This window comes from Gaeumannomyces tritici, assembly GCF_000145635.1.
Source record: "Gaeumannomyces tritici R3-111a-1 unplaced genomic scaffold supercont2.3, whole genome shotgun sequence".
Taxonomy (NCBI): Eukaryota; Fungi; Ascomycota; class Sordariomycetes; order Magnaporthales; family Magnaporthaceae; genus Gaeumannomyces; species Gaeumannomyces tritici.
This window is the reverse complement of record NW_008804547.1, coordinates 6,329,169-6,349,878: the sequence shown is the minus strand read 5'-3', so window position 1 is coordinate 6,349,878 and position 20,710 is coordinate 6,329,169. Positions and strand designations below refer to the sequence as shown.

General features: G+C 49.3%; 3 protein-coding genes across 3 annotated transcripts; all 3 read left to right on the top strand.

Annotated features, from left to right (window-relative positions):
• Window positions 1–386: 386 nt before the first annotated feature.
• GGTG_07238 (hypothetical protein) lies at window positions 387–7,671 on the top strand (the record flags this gene model as incomplete). The annotated part of the gene is made up of 5 exons (XM_009225062.1): window positions 387–1,204; window positions 1,303–1,508; window positions 1,607–4,612; window positions 4,658–6,252; window positions 6,334–7,671. The coding sequence occupies 5 exons, from the start codon at window positions 387–389 to the stop codon at window positions 7,510–7,512; spliced, it is 6,804 nt and encodes a 2,267-aa protein (XP_009223326.1). The 3' UTR covers window positions 7,513–7,671.
• Window positions 7,672–18,150: 10,479 nt separating this feature from the next.
• On the top strand, window positions 18,151–19,470 carry GGTG_07237 (hypothetical protein; the record flags this gene model as incomplete). Its single annotated transcript, XM_009225061.1, has 1 exon — window positions 18,151–19,470. One exon carries the CDS (start codon window positions 18,151–18,153, stop codon window positions 19,468–19,470), a length of 1,320 nt encoding a protein of 439 aa, XP_009223325.1.
• Window positions 19,471–19,921: 451 nt separating this feature from the next.
• On the top strand, window positions 19,922–20,623 carry GGTG_07236 (hypothetical protein; the record flags this gene model as incomplete). Its single annotated transcript, XM_009225060.1, has 2 exons — window positions 19,922–19,966; window positions 20,051–20,623. 2 exons carry the CDS (start codon window positions 19,922–19,924, stop codon window positions 20,621–20,623), a joined length of 618 nt encoding a protein of 205 aa, XP_009223324.1.
• Between the last annotated feature and the right edge of the window lie 87 nt (window positions 20,624–20,710).

Sequence of the window (20,710 nt, the reverse complement as noted above, 5' to 3'; positions counted from 1 at the left end):
CCTATCAGCCCAGGGGTCCTATTAGAACACGCTAGACGCCATCGCTATTGGCTCGAGTGTTTCGGTTCACCCTCCGCCAGGGCTTCTGGAGGAAACCTTCGTTGCTGCTCCTTTCAGGAGGATTATCATTATCGCCCTCGATATCCCCTCTAATCTAATATCACACCATTTCAGGACGCTCGACTAGAGCGGCCCGCCTTGATTTGACGGACCGGCCAAGGTTGCCAGGACCACATCCACATAACTGGTCTTCTTCTGCACGGCGACAGCGCGAGTATCCCTCTTGTCCTCACCATTCCATACCGACACGCCAGGCGCGCTGCAAGATCCTCTCTTCTCCTTGTGCTTCACGCGAAGTACTGGGGATCGGCTCCGGAGCTGAAACCATGGCGCCGCTCATGTTCAACTTTTCCTCGTCGGGCACATCTCCGACCACCAGCACCGCCTTCACCATGCCCAGCGTTGCCAACTCGGAGACAGACTCGGCCGCCGACATGGGAGCCAACGGTCACATGAGCGATCACTTCGGCGACATGGGCACCGCCACCCGGAATCAGACACCCATCGCCATTGTCGGCATGGCCTGCCGCATGCCCGGCAGTGTTGCGACCCCCGCCGAGTTCTGGGAGCTCTGCTCTCGAGCGCGTAGTGGCTTCACCAAGGTGCCCAAGGAGCGCTTCAACCACGACCTGTTCTACCACCCCAACCCTGGGAAGACTGGCGCGTATCACGCCGAGGGCGGCAACTTCCTCGATGTCGACCTCGCCGCCTTTGACGCGCCGTTTTTCGGCCTCACCGAAAAGGAAGCCATATCAATGGACCCGCAACAGCGCCTTCTGCTCGAGTGCACGTTCGAGGCACTAGAAAACGCCGGCGTGCCCAAGCATTCGATAATCGGCAAGGACGTGGGCGTGTTCGTTGGTGGCAGCTTTGCCGAGTACGAGAGCCACCTCTTCCGCGATAGTGATACCATCCCCATGCACCAGGCGACCGGATGCGCCCACGCCATGCAGTCTAACAGACTATCCCATTTTTTCGATCTGCGCGGCCCCAGCTTCACAGCCGACACCGCCTGTTCGGCAAGTCTAGTGGCCCTGCATCTCGCATGCCAGAGTTTGAGGACAGGCGAGTCATCACAGGCCATCGTTGGCAGCTGCCACCTGAACATGCTGCCCGAGTTCTTCGTGTCATTCTCGACCTGCAGGTATGTCCTCATCATCATCCAGAATTGTACCCAGCTGGCTGTGGAGCATCAGGGCGAGTTGGGTCTTGGACTAACTGCATATTCCTCTCCTACTTCAGATTATTATCGGACTCTGGTCGCTCCATCGCGTTCGACGAGCGTGGTAGTGGGTTCGGTCGTGGTGAAGGTTGCGGTGTCATCCTCTTGAAGCCGCTGGACCAAGCTATCAGGGACAACGATTCGATTCGTGCTGTGATCATGGGCAGCGGCATCAATCAGGATGGCAAGACACCAGGCATAACAATGCCGAACGGGGAAGCTCAAGGTACGTTCTGGCCACCTCTGTGATACCCTCTGCATCAGTCTACGTCACCCATCGTTCTGGCTGCCCCTCGCCTTACTAACATATTTCCCCAACTATAGAGAAGCTCATCAATCAGGTCTACAGCAATTTCGGCCTAGACCCTCTGGACTGTGGATATGTGGAGGCACATGGAACTGGCACCAGAGTTGGCGACCCCATCGAGGCGACAGCCCTTCACAACGCCCTAGGCCAAGGGAGATCTGCACGGGACCCTCTCTACATCGGCTCAGTGAAGTCCAACATTGGACATCTCGAAGCAGCATCCGGTCTGGCTGGCGTCATCAAGGCCGCCATGATGCTTGAGCGGGGGTTCATTCTGCCGAATCACGATTTCAAGAAGCCCAACAGCAAAATTCCCTGGAAGGAGTGGCACATGTCCGTCGCAAAGACCCAGCGTCCATGGCCCAAGGGGAAGAAGTACATCAGTGTCAACAATTTCGGCTTTGGTGGCACCAACGCCCACGTCGTCCTTGCCAAGGCACCTTACACCCCCGAGCCGGTCACGACGACGCAGCCCCAGCCGCAGGCACAACAGAAGCCCAAGTCTGGCGGCAAGAAGCTTGTCGTTCTGACGGCCAACGACAAGGAGTCACTCGCTGGTGTGATGAAGAAGTTGGTCATCTATCTCGAGCAGCGTCCAGAAGTCTTCCAGGCCGATCTCATGAAGAACGTGGCATACACCCTCGGTCAAAGACGATCACACCTGCAATGGAGACTGGCGCTCCCCGTCGCGACCTCGTTTGAGCTAGTTGACACCCTGAACGCCGGAAAGGTCATGCCGGCAAAGACCCAGCCAGAGCCGCTGAGGCTGGGTTTCGTCTACACCGGCCAGGGGGCACAATGGTACGGCATGGGTCGCGAGCTGTATGGCCAATACCCTGTGTACACGGCCGCGCTCGATCGCGCTGACGCCCGGCTGAAGGATTTGGGTGCTACCTGGTCGCTCGTTGAAGAGCTCAACCGGGACGAAAAGACCTCCAAAGTCAATGAGGCACACATCAGCCAACCGGCCTGCACAGCTGTTCAACTGGCTATCACTGATCTCCTTCTCTCTTGGGGAATCACCCCCGTGGCCGTTGCTGGCCACTCGAGTGGCGAAATATGCGCGGCGTATGCGGCTGGCATCATCACTTTCGACTCGGCTGTCGCCATCGCATACCACCGCGGTCGTCTGATTCCCGTGCTTAGGAAGCGCCATGCTGATCTCGCTGGAGGCATGATGGCAGTTGGGGGTTCCGAGAGCAACCTGCAGCCCATGATTGACGCGGTCAAGCGCAAGCAGCAAGAAGTCCGCATCGCGTGCTACAACAGCCCGTCAAGCTTGACGATATCTGGCGATGCTGCGGTCCTTGGCGACCTAGAGCGCGTCATAGAGGAGGAACAGCCCGAGATGTTCCGCCGTCGCCTGCAGGTTGATGTTGCCTATCATTCGCACCACATGAACCTCGTGGCTGACGAATACCGCGACTCCATCGACCACTTGACCAAGCCGCGGAACACCGACGTGCAGTTCCATTCCTCCCTGTACGGCACCCGCGCCGAGGGCTACAGGTGCACTTCCAGCTACTGGGTCGACAACCTGACCTGCCCTGTGCGGTTTTCTGAGGCTCTTTCCGGCATGCTTGAGCAGAAGGCCGAGCAAGGAGGCATCAATGCCCTCGTGGAGATTGGTCCTCACTCGGCCCTTCAGGGTCCCATCAAGCAGATCCTTGCCGCCGTAGGCCGGCCCAAGACACCATACTCTGCGGTCCTTCTCCGCAAGAAGGGTGCCGTCGACACGGCCCTCGATCTAGCGGGCGGGCTCTTCATGAAGGGAGCCTTCTTGAATATGAACGCCGTCAACTTCCCTGCTGGATCACTTGGCGCTGCCAGTCAGGGCAGCACCAGGCAGCCGACGCTCCTCACCGACCTCCCGAGGTATGTCTGGAACCACTCGTCCAAGTTCTGGCACGAGTCTCGCATGACCCAGATGCACAAGCACCGCAAGTTTGGGCGCAACGACCTCATTGGCGTCGAGGCCATCTACTCGACCGATGCGGAGCCCGTGTGGCGCAACATTGTGCACCTAGACGACCTGCCATGGCTGCGCCACCACCGCGTGCAGTCCCTCACCATCTTCCCCTTTTCCGGTTTCGTTGCCATGGCGCTCGAGGCTGCGGCCCAGCTTGCTAAGGGCAAAGACTCACCGTTCGACCACTTTGAATTGCGCGATGTGGCTGTTTCGAAGCCGCTGGCGCTTGCCGAGGGCGACGTTGAGATGACCATCTCCATGCGGTCGCACCACGACAAGCAGCAGGGCCAGATTGGCTGGAAGACCTTCCGCATCTCGTCCTGGACCCAGGGCAACGGCTGGACAGACCACTGCACCGGCGAGATTGCGACCCTCTGTGACGACAACAACGAGGTCGATGGCGAGCGGCAGAAGCAAGCGGCTCGAGCCAAAGTGTGCGCTGCCATCGCTGCCCTGCAATCCGAGAACGTGGCCGAGATCCCCGCAGCCGAGATGTATCAGCGCTTGGAGGAGCTTGGAGTCACCTTTGGGCCTTTATTTCAGGGCCTGAAGGGCTGCACTGCCTCGTCGACGCATTCTTCAGCTAATGTGATGACGGCCGACATCGCCCAAGACATGCCCAACCACTACATGACCGAGTCGGTCCTGCATCCCAGCGTTCTCGAGTCGTTGATGCAGATGTACTGGCCCATTCTTGGCGCTGGGCGTGCTGGTTCCACTGCCGAGACAGTCTACCTCCCCTCCTCAGTCGGCAAGATCACCATCTCGCGTGAAGTCACGAAGCACACGAAGGACACCGGAAGCATAATCCGCGCCTACGGTGAAGCTCGTTTCCCTGATTCCGAACACGAGCCATCCCCGACCAATGTCTCCATCATGGCGACGGCGCCAGAGAGCAAAGACCTCCTCGTCCAGATCCAGGATCTCAAAGTCGCGCCCATCATGGATGGCGAGGCCGAGGTGGAGGCCAATGCCCCACGCGAGCTTTGTTATAAGCTCGAGTGGGAGCAGGTCCTGAAGCCCGCCCTTGTCAATGGTGCCAACGCAACCGTCGGTCCGCATTCCAACAGCATACCCGCGGTCCCCAGGCCCGAAGAAGGTGCTCTGCCAGATGCCGACGTGGTCATCGTGCATGGCGACACCGCTTTCCAGCACACCCTGGCCCGCTGCCTCGCCGACGTCATTGAGCGTGCCACCACCCTGTGCCCCGCGATGGGAACCCTGGGACACATGGACACCGAGGGGAAGCTCTGTATCGTGCTGGGCGAGATCGATCGTCCGTTCCTGGCCGACCCTACCGAGCAGCAGTTTGAAGCAGTCCGCGCTCTGGCGGGCTCTGCCCAGGCCTTGCTCTGGGTTGTCCGTGGCGCCTACGACTCGTCCACCTCGCCCAACTCCAACATGATCTGCGGCCTCAGCCGGACGGTCCGGTCGGAGACGCTGCTTCCCTTTGCCACTCTTGACCTTGACCCGGCGACTTCCAAGATGTCGGAGGATATGGCTAGGCAAAAGATGGCCAAGTCTGTCTTCGATGTTGTCAAGCTTGCCTTTTCTGGCGGCCTTTCCGCCTCCAAGGAGATGGAGTTCAAGGAGCGGGCAGGGAAGCTCTTCACGCCGCGCATTGTCGACGATGGAGACACGAACGCATATGTCCATCGTCAGACGAACCCCAACATCATCGAGCGCCAGCCGTTTACCCAAAACGGACGCCCAATCAAGATGGTCTGCGGGGCGAAGCCTTACTTTGTCGACGACGACTCGGTACAGGACGCAGTGGGTGATGAAGAGATCGAGTTTGAGGTGAAGGCTATTGGGGTGAATTTGAGCGATGCTCAGCGCACTGCCAAGCTTGGATCTCCTGCCGGTCTTGAGGCTTCAGGTGTCGTCACCCGCGTTGGCCAGTCTGTGCCTTCTTTCAAGGCGGGTGATCGCATCGCAGCCCTGACTCTCGAGAAGGGCGCTTATGCGACTCTCACCCGGGCATCAGCTGCCAACACCCTCCCAATCCCCGATACTATGGCCTTCTCCGAGGCCGCGGCTCTCCCGTTGGCCTACTCCACAGCACATCACGCCCTTGTTGGACAGGCTCGCCTCGAGCCCGGCCAGACTCTCCTCATTCACTGCGCTTCCACTCCAGTGGGACAGGCAGCTCTCTGCCTCGCCACAAACATCATGAGGTCCGTCGAGGGCATTTACGCCACCGTTGCCACCGCGGCCGAGAAGACGTTGCTCATGGAGTGCTACGGTATTTCCGAGAGCCACATCTTCCACAGTCGTGGAGTCGCCTTTGGCCCCGCCATCCGCGCCGCCACGGGAGGTCGTGGCGTCGACGTTGTGCTCAACCAGTCCACCGACGGGGGGGCCGTCAGGGAGACCTGGTCGTGCCTCGATCGGTTCGGGTGCCTGGTGGACACCGCCTCCGCCTCCTCGCGCCTGGACCTCGGCAGCGATGGCCGATCCAGCAACGCCTCCTTTGCCAGCGTCGACATGCTCAGCCTTGCTGCCGAACGCCCTGCTATCATGCAGAGACTCATCCGTGACATCGCAAGGCTTTTGGCCGAGGGCAAGCTCCGCGCCATTGAGGCCGGTGCTGTCTTCCCCATCTCAGAAGTGCAAGATGCTTTCAAGTCTGTGCAAAGCGGCAAGATCGCTGGCAAGGTTGTTGTTGCGCCCAAGTCTCAGGACATGGTCATGGTAAGTCAATCTCAACAACACGCGCCTGCATTTCCTGTTTCAAGTCGCGTCGGTTTCTAACAAGTGATATACTCTCACCAGGCTACCCCATCCAAGACTACCAAGAACCTGCTCCGATCTGACGGTACGTACCTGCTCATCGGTGGCACAGGTGGCCTCGGCCGCAGCATGGCCAAGTGGATGGCCGAGAAGGGTGCTGGCAACGTCGTCCTGCTCTCCCGCAGCGGCTCTGCGACGGGCAAGGTCAAAGAATTGATCGACTCGGCGAGCGTTAACGGCGCAAACGTCGTGGTACGCCGGTGTGATGTCGCCGACAAGGCCAGCGTTGACGAGCTTTTCGCAACCGGTCTCGATGGTCTCCCGCCCGTCCGGGGCATTGTCCACGGCGCCATGGTTCTTCGCGACGTGCTCTTCGAGAAGATGGCATATGAGGACTATACCACAGTGATCGAGTCCAAGGTTCGGGGTGCCTGGAACTTCCACCACGCGCTTCAGGCGTCCTCATCGCCCCTCGATTTCTTCATCGCCATCTCGTCGGCCGCCGGCGCCGTTGGCAACCGCGGGCAGGCAGCCTACGCGGCGGCAAACACATTCCTCAACGCCCTCGTCCAGCACCGCCTGTCCCTCGGCCTCCCGGCCGCATCGCTGGATCTTACAGCCGTCTCGGACGCCGGCCACCTCGCCGATGGCGACCCGGAGCGCGCCGCCGAGGTCGCAAAGAACCTCGGTGCCGATAGCACAATCTCCGAGGCCGAGGTGCTTGCTCTCATCGGCGCGTGCGTCGACGGCCGCACCACGGCCGCCTGCGGAGGGCACGTCATCACGGGCATGCGCATCCCCCCCGCACCCGGCAAACCCTTCTGGCACTCGGACGCCAAGTTCAAGACGCTCCTCGCGACGGCCGAGGAGGCCGAGAGGGAGGCCGGCGGCGGGGGCGACGCGTCCGCGTCCGCGGCGGCGCTGTCGCCGGGGGCCGCGGTCAAGGCGGCGTCGACGCTGGCCGAGGCCGAGGACGCCGTGTGCCGCGGCCTCGTGGACAAGATCTCGGCGGTGCTCATGATGGAGGCCGAGGACATCGACGTGACGCGCAGCCTGAGCCACTACCCGCTCGACTCGCTCGTCGCCATCGAGATCCGCAACTTCATCACGCGCGAGTTCGAGGCTAACATGCAGGTGCTGGAGCTGCTCAGCAGCGGGAGCGTGCAGACGCTGACAAAGGCCGTGTGCCGCAAGAGCAAGCTCTGCACCGGGCTGAGCTGAGGGAGACCCGCCCGGGCGTGCGCGATATGGGGCGCTAGTGCCTTGTAGAATGTTTTCTTTTCTTCTCTTTTCTATGTTGGATACTTGAATGTTATGAGCAAGTCGGCGGGGCTTTTCGAGGGGTGGCTTGATGGAGTTTTGTTTTGTATCGGTTCTGGCATGACGTCGCTGGTATAAGTCAATGCACACCCTGTCGACGCACCCCCCCCTGTCGACGCACTTTGTAGGCCCACAACATGGAATCTTCTAAAGTACTCCCGCCCTCATATTTCTATCAATTCTAGTCCGTTTTCCTTATTTTTTTCTGCATTCTAATGCCCAAATGCCGGAAAAGCAATATACAAAAGAAGACGTCGAGCGAGCCTTTGCTGCGGTGCGCACAAGGGGCGGGATCCGAAGGGCTGCCCAGCTTTATGGAATCCCAAAAGCTACCCTTAGGAAACGTATAAAAGGCGCCCTACCTATCCGACAATTACAAAAAGGATATTAACGGATACCCCTTAAGCAAAAAAAACGCTTGGTTAATTGGATTTTATTACAGGATTCCCTAAGCTGCTTACTAACGCATGCGGAAATCCGGTTTTTTGCAAAGGAAATATTCCGGCTTAAGGGTAATTCCCAACCTTTCGGGAAGCATTGGATTCGTGCTTTTTTAAGCCGATATCCGGAAATCCAAATCGAAAAATCAAAGCGCATAAAAAACGCACGCGTTTAAAAAGCTACAATTGCAACGATAACGGAATGGTAGCAACGCTTGCAAATACCGGAAATGGCCCGGATCAAGCCGGAAAATACGTACAACGCCAACGAAAAAGGCTTGCAGGAAGGTAAAACCGGTAACGGGCTTGTTTTAAGCCTTGCTAGCACCCGGCCTTTACAACGTAAAAAGCCTGGGTTTTGCACGTAAACTTCGTTTATCGAATGCATTTCGGTTACGGGGGTATCGCTGCTTCCCTTTATTATTTTTAAGGGAAAAAGCGTGCAAAAACAATGGTTTTTTGCAAATTTAAACCTTTTCTGCCACGGCTCACACCTTATTGTCATAGAAAAGGCTTTGTTGTTGCACGAAGAGGAAGCTATTTGGGCAAAGCGTCTTTGGCGTTTTATCGCGGTTTTGTAAGCGTAACGTTGGCGCGCTAAAAGTGCGGCCTTAGGTTTTTCCCCAAATACCCCGACGCGTACCGTAACAATACCTTACTACAAAATCGCAATTGTTTTAATTGCGCTAACGTAATGCCTTACGCCGGTATGGCGTTGCATGCATAGCTTCGTTTGCTTAAGGCGCTTTTTTGTTTTTTTGCGCACGGGCTTGCAATGCTTTGCTTACCGCTTTCCTAAAACGGAATTTCCGCGTTGCATTAGCGTTTTTTTCGCCGTTTTTTTAATTTTTCCCCCGCTTTGCGTTACGTTCGTTTAATTTTTTCTTTTAATTACCATTACCATTTTTACCATTACGATTTTTTAATTCGCTGGTTTAACGTTATCGTTGCTTTGTATTTTTATCGTTATTTCGTTTTTTTTCGTTTTTTTCCGTTATACCAATTAATAATATAAACGCCCGCAAAATCCGCGCCGGCACGGTAACGCGCTATTCGTTTCGCGCCGTTACTTGCTTTTTAACGCTTTGCACGCTAATTAATTAGTACAAAAATAACATTCCGGGCTTGGTGCATTTTATTTAAAAATTTTATTACGTAAGCCCAAATTTAAAATTTTAACGCAACGATAACAAATTGCAATTTTATCCAAACGTTTAATATTATTAATATTAAAATCGGAAAAATAATTGTAACAAAGTGCGTTTTATTAATTAAGGTTTGCCGGCGCATTATTAACGTTCCGGTTTGTAATTGTTCCTTTACATAAAAAAAAACCTTTGCAATTTTAAGCGCTTAGCCGCCGCTTACAAAAGCTTTTTTCGTATCGATAACGAAACGCCAATCCTTTTGGATCCTGCCAGCGTCGCCGAAAACGTATACATTTTGTCAGCGGATATTTACGCGCGTGCTATGCGTATATGCACCCATTTTATGCGTAATTTTAAAGCCGTTAACGCCGTTAAACGGCGCTTTTATTGCATAAATAGCTTTTAAAACCGGCGCTAAATAAACGTTTCGCTAGCGTTTTTACGTTTTGCTTTTATTTTTTTTTTTACAAAATTTTAACGTTGGTTTTAACCCGCCCCTTTTGCTGTTTTAGCGCACCAACGGCGCGTTATTGCCATTTCGTTAGCTAGCACTTAGCTTTGCTACCATTTTTTTCGTTTCCCGGCTTAAAAGGACCGGGCAAAGGTACGGCTTTTTTTTAGCAATCCAAAATATACAATTTGGCATGCCGTTAAAAAAGCTTATGTTTAAAAAATATTACGAAATTGTATATACCATATAGCTTGTAGCTATTGCTAAAAACGGAAACGATTGGAATAATACCGCATATTTGGTAACGCGCTAAAATTTTTTGCTTATAACGAGGGGTTATTTCGACCAATTTCCTAAAATAATGTTTTTTGCTTAGCATAAATTTCCGGTTATTTTTTTTTCCCCGAAAAGGATTGGTAAATATATCGAAAAAAAAGTAATTTTTCCTTTTCGTTGTTATTTTTAAAAGCGGGTAGCGGCGGGCAAACCGCTAGCAATTTATTATTATTATTATTTTCGAAAAGCAAAATAAAAAAAATCGTTGTAATAAAAGCGGGTAGCGGCGAATAAACCGTTAACAATTCGTTATCGTTTTCGAAAAATAAATTTTTAAAATTTAAAAATAATAATGCTTAAGCGCGGCGTTTGGTCGTTTTTTTTTTGGCTTGGTTTTAAAGTTTAGCTAGCGCAGCGTTTGGGTATTTCCGGGCGTATATTTATTTTTTGCGCGCTTTAGCGCGCGGTAATAATTTAGCGCTATAGCGCTATTTTTCCGCGTTAACTTTAACTTACCGCTTGCGTATTGCCGGCGTGCGGCACGTTATTTTTAAACTAAAATTCCGATAAAGGATTATGTTGGTAGCAATTAAACTTTTTTCGGGCGGCCTTTGCGTTTTGGTATTTATTGCTTTTAACGCTAACGGAACGCCGGGCCCGTTATTTTTTATACAAGTTATACCGCTTTTGGTTCGTGCTATTAATTTAATAATCCAAATTTGTTTGGGTGCAAACGGTAAAAATTCCGGATGCGGTTGTTTGCTTTTTTAAAATTGCAATAAGGTTCCCAAATCGGGGCGTAAAGTACGGGCTATTTAATTTTGTACTAAAAGCTTTCCCGCGTTTTTTTAAAATCGAAAATTTTATCGAAAAACCATTTTTTGTTGCTATTGTTAGTATTTTCCTTTTTCGTTAAAAAAACGCCAATAATTTGCTGGTTATATCCTTTATTAATGGCGTTTTATCCCGGCAATTCCAAATGGTTCCGCTAAATTAATAAAATGTGGAAAACGGGGAACAAACGGTATTGGGGCGGGAATTTAACGGTTAAAGCTCGTTTATAAACTTTAGTAATAAAAAACGGGCTAATTTATTTATCGTTTAATTTGGGGGTTGGCTTCGAAAATATTATATTTTTTGTATTTACTTAAATTTGATTTTTTGTAACGAACGTGCTTGGGTTGGTTTGGTAACGGTTAACCGCTTTTTCGTACCGTTTTTAAGCTACGGTTGCTATTGCTTTAACATAATCGAAAATTATTTAAATTTTATCGGTTATCGTAAACGCATTGTAAATTTTTTATTGCTTTGCCGGCGTATCGTTAGTATTCGGAAAGAAAGCTAATTTAAATCCCATAAAAAGGTTTTACCCGTAATTAGCAAAAAACGGTAAAATTTCCGTTATTTCCAATATTTAATTGTTGCTAGCGAATTTTCCCAATAAAAACCAATTAACCCAATTGTTTTAATAATAAAAGCAAAAGCTACGAAAATATTATTCCATGTACGCGTTTAAAATTTCCGTTTGCCCGTTGGACTTCGGGTAAAACGCTAACAACTTTTTTAAAATAATGCTTAAACGTTGCTACAGTTCCCGCTAAAAGTTAAATACAAATTGGGGCCTTTTATCGGATACGATGGTTTTGGGGGTGCCGTATTAACGGTACATTACCGATAAATAAACGTTTGTTAAGCTGCCCGTATCGATAGTATCCATTGGAATGTAATGCTTTATTTTTGTTAATTTATTTATTATTACCAAAATATTGGTGTAAATAATACCCCGGCGTTTACATAGCGGCAACGGGCTAACAAAATTTATTAACAAATTTGCTTATGGTTTAAACGGAATTAGCAGCGGCTAAAATAGCTTGCTAGAAAAATATTTCCCTTTTTTAACCATTTTGCAAAAATGGCAGCCCCGGACAAAAACGCTAACGTTTCGAAAAAGTTTTGGCCAAAAATATAATTTTCGCAACAAATTGTATGTTTTGCTTTTTTTTGCGTAGCCGTTAAGTAATAAGCTATGCATTTTATGCAATATTTGCAATCGAAAAGCATTGTTTGGGGGGATAAATAGCCTTTTTTTAACGTAAATGCGCTTTTAAATTGCTTGGCAATTAGCTTTAGCAACCTTAAACGTTTTGCGCAAAAACGTTGGGAAATAACGGATATTCGGGTTAGCAAAGCATTGTAATAGGTTTTAACAAAGCTTAAACGCGGAATAACTTTTGTTAATAAGCGCGTTAATAAATTCGGAAATATTTAGCTAGTATAAAAAAAAACATTAAAATTGCGCCGGCGTTTTGCTTGCCCACCGTTTTAAAAGGAAAAAAATCCTGTGCTTATTAACAACGCGTTCGTTTGCAACAATGTTATAAAGCGTTGGCTTAACGCTAAAGGGTTAGGAAAAGGCGTTTGGCACAATGGTTGTTTTTTTTGGCTTGTATACGATTTGGAATTTAAAGTTGCTAAAAAATTCGGATTAACGTATTTGCCGTTGGTTAAACAGTTTGGTGGTAACGAAAAACTATAAGTTTTTGTAATTTGTTTAAATTTTTACTAACGTTTCGGTTTTTTAAAGCTTTGGTTTCCATTTTTTAAAAGCGCGTACAATTGCAAACAATTTTTTGTTGTAAATTTCGTAATTGCATTTAGTTAGTAAATATTTGGTTAAAAAAAAAGCAACGGGCCGGCGTACTTTAAACGCATTTATTTGGGATAGCACCCCGCCCGTAGCTTAATTGGAAGCGTTCGCTTTTACGATTGTTTTAAAGGTTGGGTTGTAATATGCAAATACAATGTCCGAAAAAAAAGCGGTTTTAAACTGGTAAAAAATTGCCGTTGTTTCGGCAAGCCATTGGCGCACCCATAATTGCTTGCTTATTAATAAATAAAAAGGTTTAGCGATAGCGGAAAAACTTTTAATAAACCGGCGATAAAAATTGGCAAAGTTTATAAAACGGCGGAATTTTTTTAAAATTATAAGCTATTTTTATTAACGGATTGCTTTAACCTTTTTTTATTTATACGGATTCCCGTAATTAAAATAATTAAGCCGAAATATTTGGTTTCCTGTATTAAAAATTTGCATTTCCAAATGTTAATGGTAAAGCCCGCATCGGCGAATTTTTAAACCATTACGCAAACGTGGCGCCGGTATTTCGCTTGCGTTTTGCTATAAATAAAAACGTTATTAAAGTATGCTATAACGTAACGGTTTAATGCATTTAACAAAGTACGGTTAATATAATACTAAAAGGAATTGGGGGCGCTTATTATGCCGAAATTCGTTACCAAGCATTCGAAAAGGCCGAACCTGGTAATAAACGCTATTTTCCATTCGTTTTTTAAAGCGATTCGTAAGCGGTTAAACGCCGCAATAATGTTTAATTTGGTAAAGTACTTGGCTTTCGAAAAGGCGTTTAATATTTTTTTAATTAAAAGGATAAAATACCTGTTTTTTACGGTAACGTTATTTAAACCCCGGTAATTAATACAAACGCGAATTCCCCCCCCGGGCTTTTTTGCTAAAAAAACCGGGGCAACCGCTAGCGATATATTATCGCGTATAAAGCCTTTCGCCAAATATTCGTTTAAATATTTCCTAACAATTTAAAGCTCCTTTTGGAATATAAGTTTGTTATAATGGTAAAAAGGCGTTTTGCTTGGAAATAGCTCGATTTTGTAATTGGAAAGGCGGTACGGTAGCAATTTGTCGGCGTTTTGGGGAAAAAAGCATAACGTTAAATTGCGGAATTCGTAAAAAAAGCGCTGTAAAATTTCTTTTATCGTAACGGGGGGTTTGCTATCCAAGTATTTTTAAATATTATCGTTGGAAATGCGCTAAAAGTGTAATGCTTTTTCGACCCAATCCTAAAATGCGGTTAAGCGTAATTCCAGCATATTCCAAAGGATTTTATCGAACAAAGTTAAAATAAAGCGAAGGATTTCCATTAGCGTATCGTTAACGAATTGGTTAGCGCTTACTGGGGGTATTAAAAGTTTGGGGCAAGTTTTAGCGTAAAATTCCGCTATGGTTATTCGTTTAAATTGCACGCCTTTTTATTTGCAAAATAATATAAAGTTGGGAGCGTTAAGCATGCGTATATTTGCGGGATCGAATTTGTTGTTATCGTTTTTTAAGCGATTGCGTAATGGGTTGCTAGCGTTCGGGTTTAATTTTAATAACGTAATATTATGTATAATTATTAAACCCGCTATTTAATTAATGTAAAGGTTATAATAGCGTAGCCAAAAAAGCCTTAATATAATGTTAAGGCTTTCCGTTCCCAATGGCTAAATGTATATGGTAAGCGTTTTTGTTTGGCAAGCAATGCGGTGGCGCATTTTAACGCATTTGCGAAAATAACCCGTAACTTTGCCATTAGCTAATTTTAAAAAAATGGGCTTGGGCAAGGCAAAACGTAGCAAGTTATGGTTATGCGCAAAGGTATTGTCGATAAATGCTTATGGGGAACATCCGGTATTTAAAAGGGTACGGTACCGGGTTAGTAACGTTCTTTCGGCAAGGAATTTGCTGTAAAATAAAAAAGTAAAATTGGGTTTTATTAAATGTAAATACACTTTTATTTTTTTTGGGAAATTGTCGGCAAAATGCCAATGGCTTTAAAAGCGATTGTACCTAAAGCTTATTTTTTTGGCTTTTTTTTTTTTGTGCAAGCGGTTGTTTAATGCCCCGCCCCGCCGTAATAAAAGCACAAGTTATTAATGCGCTTATATTCTTTTCGGGCGTTAGTAAAAGGGGGTTGGGGCTTTATCGTAATTTTATTAAAATTTATAGCGTTTAAATGCTAAGCCGGTTCCGGCGCATCGTTAGCGTTGGGATAGCGTGCTAAAGGATAAGCGTTAGCGTTTTGCTTGCCCCGGAAAATGTTGTTAGCGATATTATTGGTTAGGTTCCGGAATAAATTTATTTACCCTTTAAAGTTATCGGGTTTTAAGCGTTCCATAATTAACGTAATGGTTTTATGCAATAAACGGTTTATTTTTTATTTAAAAGCCAGTATTTGTAAGTTATTAAGCAAATTGTACATATTGCTAAACTTAATAAAGTTGCCGATAAAATTGCCGAAAAAGGAATTGCTTTGGGCAAATAATTCGAAATTCCGATTAGCTTTTGCTAATATATTGGTAATAATGTAAATTTAATCCAGCGTTTTAATAACGTTTGGGTAATTACGCTAGCCAACGGGCCATTGGAAAACGTTATTGCCGGCCGTAACAATTTGGTTAATTTTTATTTTTATAAAAGCAAAAGCGTTATTGCCCAAATGCTAAAATAAAAAAAGAACGCGTTTTAATAACGTTGGAAAGGCGGCCCGGTATAATTTTATTTATACCTTAAGCAAAAAGCGCCAATTAGTATAATGCTTTTATCGCTAAATTTGGTTTACCTTTGTGCTTTTGAAAATTTCGAAAGTAACCGTTTGGGGGCGGATTGCTGGCGATAACGCGGCGGCCCCAAAAGGTTGCGCTAAAAAAGGCGTATTTGTAACTAATATAAGCATGGTTTGGCTAAATAACTGCTGGATTTAAATTCGAAATTTGCAAATTGTTATTTTTTAATTCGAAATTATAGCGTAAACGATATCGGCATTTTGGCGGTATATCGCTAGCAATTCGTTAATGGCTCGAAAACGGGTTTTTATAACCCGAAAAATATGTTTAAATTAGGTTTGGGCTTTATTAAAACGTTTTAAATGCAAAGCGAAATATAAAGCGGCGTAATTGCTAGGGTCGTTTTAAATTGCTTTGCGTATAAAATGCAAAGTTAGGAATAAAAAAACGGCGTTTTGTAAAATTGTTATTGTTGGGCCCGAAAAGCCCGTTTCGGGGGCGTTAGGTACGGTGGGCATAATATAACCGCGGCGGTAATTCGCTAGCGGGTTGCTTGGTTAAAAAAGCTAAATCGGAAAAGTAAAAGTATTTTTCCGAAATTATACGGCAGGATTTGGGGTAAGTATCGACGTTGGTTAATCGTAAGCAAAAAGGTATATTACCGTTTTACAAAGTTATTGGCAAAAAAAAAACGGAACATGTTAATATTAGGTTCCGAAAATTTAAAGTGCAATAAATTGCTACGGCTTATACTTTATTGTTATAAAAAAGGCTTTGTTATTGCACGAAAAGGAAGCTATTTGGGCAAAGCGTTCTTGGCGTTCTGTTGCGGTTTTGTAAGCGTAACGTTGGCGCGCTAAAAGTGCGGCCTTAAGTTCCTCCCCAGGTGCCCCGACGCGTACCGTAACATTTTCCAAAGCTAGGAATTTATTGCTACAAATAACGGCTAAACCACGGATTTTACGGGCTTGGAATGGCTGCAAAAGGTATTTTTCCCACGCACCCAACCCCTTACCTTTAAAGCCCGTTTCTTAATTTTAAATGGGCACGGATCGCACGTTACCAAAAAATTTATATTTTTTTGCTTACGGAACAACGTTTTTTTTTTATATTTGCCCGCCCATACTTCGCACGTACTGCAGCCTTTCGACCTATCAATTTTTAGCCCTTTTAAACAGGCTTACCGCCAAAAAATCGGCTTCCAAGCTTTATTTACCTGCTTAACAATGGTAAGAAAACGTTAATTTTTAACGGCTTATGCTTACGCACGATTAAAAGCTTTTATTGCCTTTAATATAAAGGCGGGGTAGCGGGCGTTCAGCCTTTGGCCTCGCAATATAGCTAAACCCTTTATAAACCGCTTTGTCTTTAACAATTTTAGCCTAAACAACCAACAATCCGAAATTTAACAAGCTGCAAAAGATAACAAGGCCAAATAACGTTTAACAATCCTTTTCCAAGCATTTCAAATACTTTAGGAAACCCCTAAACGATTAAAAAAGTTAGCCATTTAAATTAGCTTTATACAAGCCCGGATACCTGCAAGCCTTACAACCCGGTTTTTTTTTAAAAAGCTTTAAAAAAGCTACAGCACCCGCAAATACGATTTGGCTACCGCCCATTAAAAAATTAAGCAATTGGAAGCCCAATTGGAAGCATAGCGGCCTTGCAAAAGGAAAAGGGTAGCTACAAATCCCAACGAAACCTTTGTGGATATCCGGCGCGTTGCAAAGACGAAGGGTGCAATTGAAAAGGAAATGGATGCAGCGTTTAAAAGCCCGGAAAATTTTAATCAGGAATTAGCTTTATTTTGCATCGAGGTTGCTTGAATAGAGGTAGAAATTTGCAGTTAAATGTAGTAAGTTTGGTGTTGATCGGATCCTTACAAAGTGCGTCAACAAGGGGGGTGCGTCGACAGGGTGTGCATTGACTTAGACGGAAGGACGAGGAGGGCATTCCCGTTGGCAGGAACTCGGCTTGGCATTGTCTTGGGCGTTTTGTGGACTTCATTTCTCGGCCTCATGGTCTCTAATATTCGTGTATAGGTAGATCGGTCAGTACGTCTGTTTATAAACATCGTGAAATATCCTCCAAGTGCCACAGATGATCGTTTGCAGGGGAAGGATGAGCTAACCAGAGGGCTCGTAGCCTCGTCCTTCGGGAACATCCACTTGCCACGAGATCAGTAGATGGTAGTATACCCGTCCTCCTCGCCAAAGGGACATGGGTGTGCTCGCTGTGACGGACGCCGCGTTCCGCAAAGCCAAGCCCATAGTCATCAGAGGACCCAAGACCGAGTTCAGCCGCCTGCTGTCGCAGCTGCGGACATACAAGACTCGTTTGTTCCAGATGGGGAGGGCTCAAAGCGGAATCATCTTCTTTGTTCGCGCGGCACGTCTGGGTTGGGGTGTGTGGCAGACGCCGAGGGCTGGGATGCGGTTTGCGTGCGAGGACAACTCGTGGGTGCTCGTAATGATATCTTGCATCTGGCTGTGATGGATATGATGTGCTTTTTGATAAGAACTGTGGACGTTACGGGCGTAGGATGCTCTGTTAAACTGGATTCGCCTTTTTAAATCCGCTTGTAAATGGGGCAATGTTTGGCTTTGGTGCCAGGCATAGGTTGCTGTTAAAAATCGGTATAGCATGGAAGGAGCCACCAGTTCTGCCAGTGGTTACCCCAGCAAGCTGCCAGGAGCGGATTCGCTACACTACCATGCGAGCACACCAGAAAATTAACTATCAACACAATAAAAATTCGTTGTTTTTGCAGTTAAATCTTCGTTTGCTACTTTATCCTACGCCTTAAAAGCCACCCTCGCCAACCTAGCCCCAATCTGCCTTACTGAGCCTTACTGCCGCCATGGCACCTACTTTCTACAAGCTTCCGAACGGGCTGCTCATAAAAGTGTACAAGAAACTTTCACTTGCCGACCAGATCCGGCTTAGCAGCACAGATCGCCGCCTGCGGTGCCTCGGCATCGACGAGGCCAAGATCTTCAAGTCCCTCTCGCTCACCTGGAGCAGTCGGGCCGCCTCGGACTCGGCCCTGCTGGTGGCCGCGAGGTACGGCAGCCAGGTGCGCAAGCTGACCGTGTACGTCGACGAGATCGACGGCCAACACTACGTCACTCCGCCCACGATCCCACCGCCCGCGATCCCGGCAAGCTGCGTGGCCCTACTGAGCGGCCAAGACGAGACGGGCGTCCCTCTTCCGCTCCCCAACCTCGAGGGCCTCGCGCTCGAGTTCCCCAAGACCTACCAGACCATATACGACATGTACCGCGACACCAGCGCGGGCAAGCCCCAGCTCCAAGCCAACAACGAGCTGGTCGACGCGATCCTCAAAGCAGCGGCGGCGAGGGGCAGTACGGACCTCCTCTTGGGGCTCAGTCCCATCACCTCTCTCAAGCTCGGCAACTTCCCGCTGCACCCGTCGCGCGTGCTCGCCTCGGACGACTGGCAGCGGTTCGCCGCCCTGGTTGAGAAGCTGGAGATGTCCGTATACGGCGACGACGACGACGACATCAGCACCATCTTTCAGCGCCCATACTTCAGGCTCATGCGCTATCTCAACAGGACCATCATGAGGACCTGGCCGTCGGTCACAACGGTCAAGTTCCATGCGCACAGTACCTCGCCGGCTGGTGCTTTATCCCAAGACTTTCCCGACCAGAACATGCTGCTATGGGAACCATCACACATGCCACGTCTTGCCAAGATCGAGCTCGCCAACGTCTTCATCACACGCCAACTGCTGGCCTTCGTGACCGCATTGGGCCGAGTGTCGCTCACAATCCTCGAGGCCAGAGGGGACTGGAATAGGCAGCACAACACCGGCCACCAGATCTCGTGGGCCCAGTTCTTCAACTCGCTCGCGCAGATCGGCCTTGCCGACTTCACCTTGAAGCCCGTCAGGTGGAAAATAAGCGACGACCACAGCTACTGGATGAGCAGCAGATGGCCGATCCAAAGGCGGAACGCGGCCGTGATGACAAGGCTGGCCACCAACCCGAGCCTGCCCATATTTCCCTACTTTGAGATTGGCGAGTCGGACGGCCTCCTATCCCAAAGGCACGAGACCACGACCGATGAGTTTCTGCGAGGGCAGGACCAGCAGGCATATGAGTGGTTCGTGGACGAGATGGCGAAAGCTTGGGGGGCCAGAGTTGAGCTGCTGTAGCCTCGCGCAGCCCCGGCTCACGGTTGAGGGAGAGACATGGCCGCAGTCGGACTTTCTCTGGCAGATGTTTGAGAGCATGATTAGTGGGATTTGAAACTGTTGGAAGGATTGCAACTCAAGACTGGCTGGTTACACTAGGTTAGCACTGCAGATGCAGACACTGTAGTTTGACATACACATTCATGGAAATGAGGCCTCATATCATACCGTTCTGGCAAGAGCCTAGGTTTGAGGATGCCGGATTCCTGGAATCCGCCCGAAAAGGGCCGACGTTGACAAATTAAAGTGTTTCAACCACAATCATAAAGCGACCCCCTCAGGCCGCTTCGGAACCGCTGGTCCATTGCTGCTTTGTGTATGAATCCACTGATTTCGCAGCATCTCCTTCTCCTAAATCTGTGTTCGTCTACCCCATTGGGAGTCAAGCAAGTCGTCGACAGCAGCAGCCCAAATGGCCGAGCACGCTGGCGCCAAGCCAGAGCCACCGCACCCTGATGTCCCCCAGCACTATCACGGCGGAAAGAATGCTCCAGGCGGGTGGGGTGACTACGTCCCAGCCGCCTAGCTCCCATACATCCAGCTATCCCATGGCAACCCGCCAGCCGCCGGCGTCTTCCTGATCTACATCCCGCGCCTCTTCGACCTCCACGGCGCCATTAGCCAGCACCACGAGCACGGCCTGCCGCCCGACGCCTGCGCCGCCGCCCGCGCCGCCGCCGTCCTGCTCGGCGGCTCCCTGTTCTACAGCAACGCCACCCACACGTGGAACGACCTCGTCGACCGCCAGATCGCGCGCACACGGAACCGGCCCGGCTGGCCTAGTACCCCTTGGCCAAGCGGCACACGCAACCTGGCGCAGGTGGTGCTGGGGCTCACGGTGTCGTGGGCCGTCGTAGTTGGCGCCGCGGCCGCGGGGGCCGCGGGCGCACCGTGGCGGGACCCGTCGGCGCTGTGGGTCATGGTCTACGACACCGCCTACGCGCGCCTGGACCTAGCAGGCGACCGCGTGATCAGGGTCAAGAGCATGGCGGTGCTGCTGGCCGGCCACACACGCGCGCAGCTATGGGCTCTGGTCGGCTGCATGGCCGTCACGCTGGCGGCGGTCGGACGGCTGGGGGGATGGGGGGGATGGGGCCGGCTTACGGGGTGGTGAGCGTGGCGGGGATCGCTGGCGTCGGTGGGCTGGATGGTGGCTGCCGTGGACCTGGACAGCGCGGCCAGCTGCTGGGCGTGGTTTTCC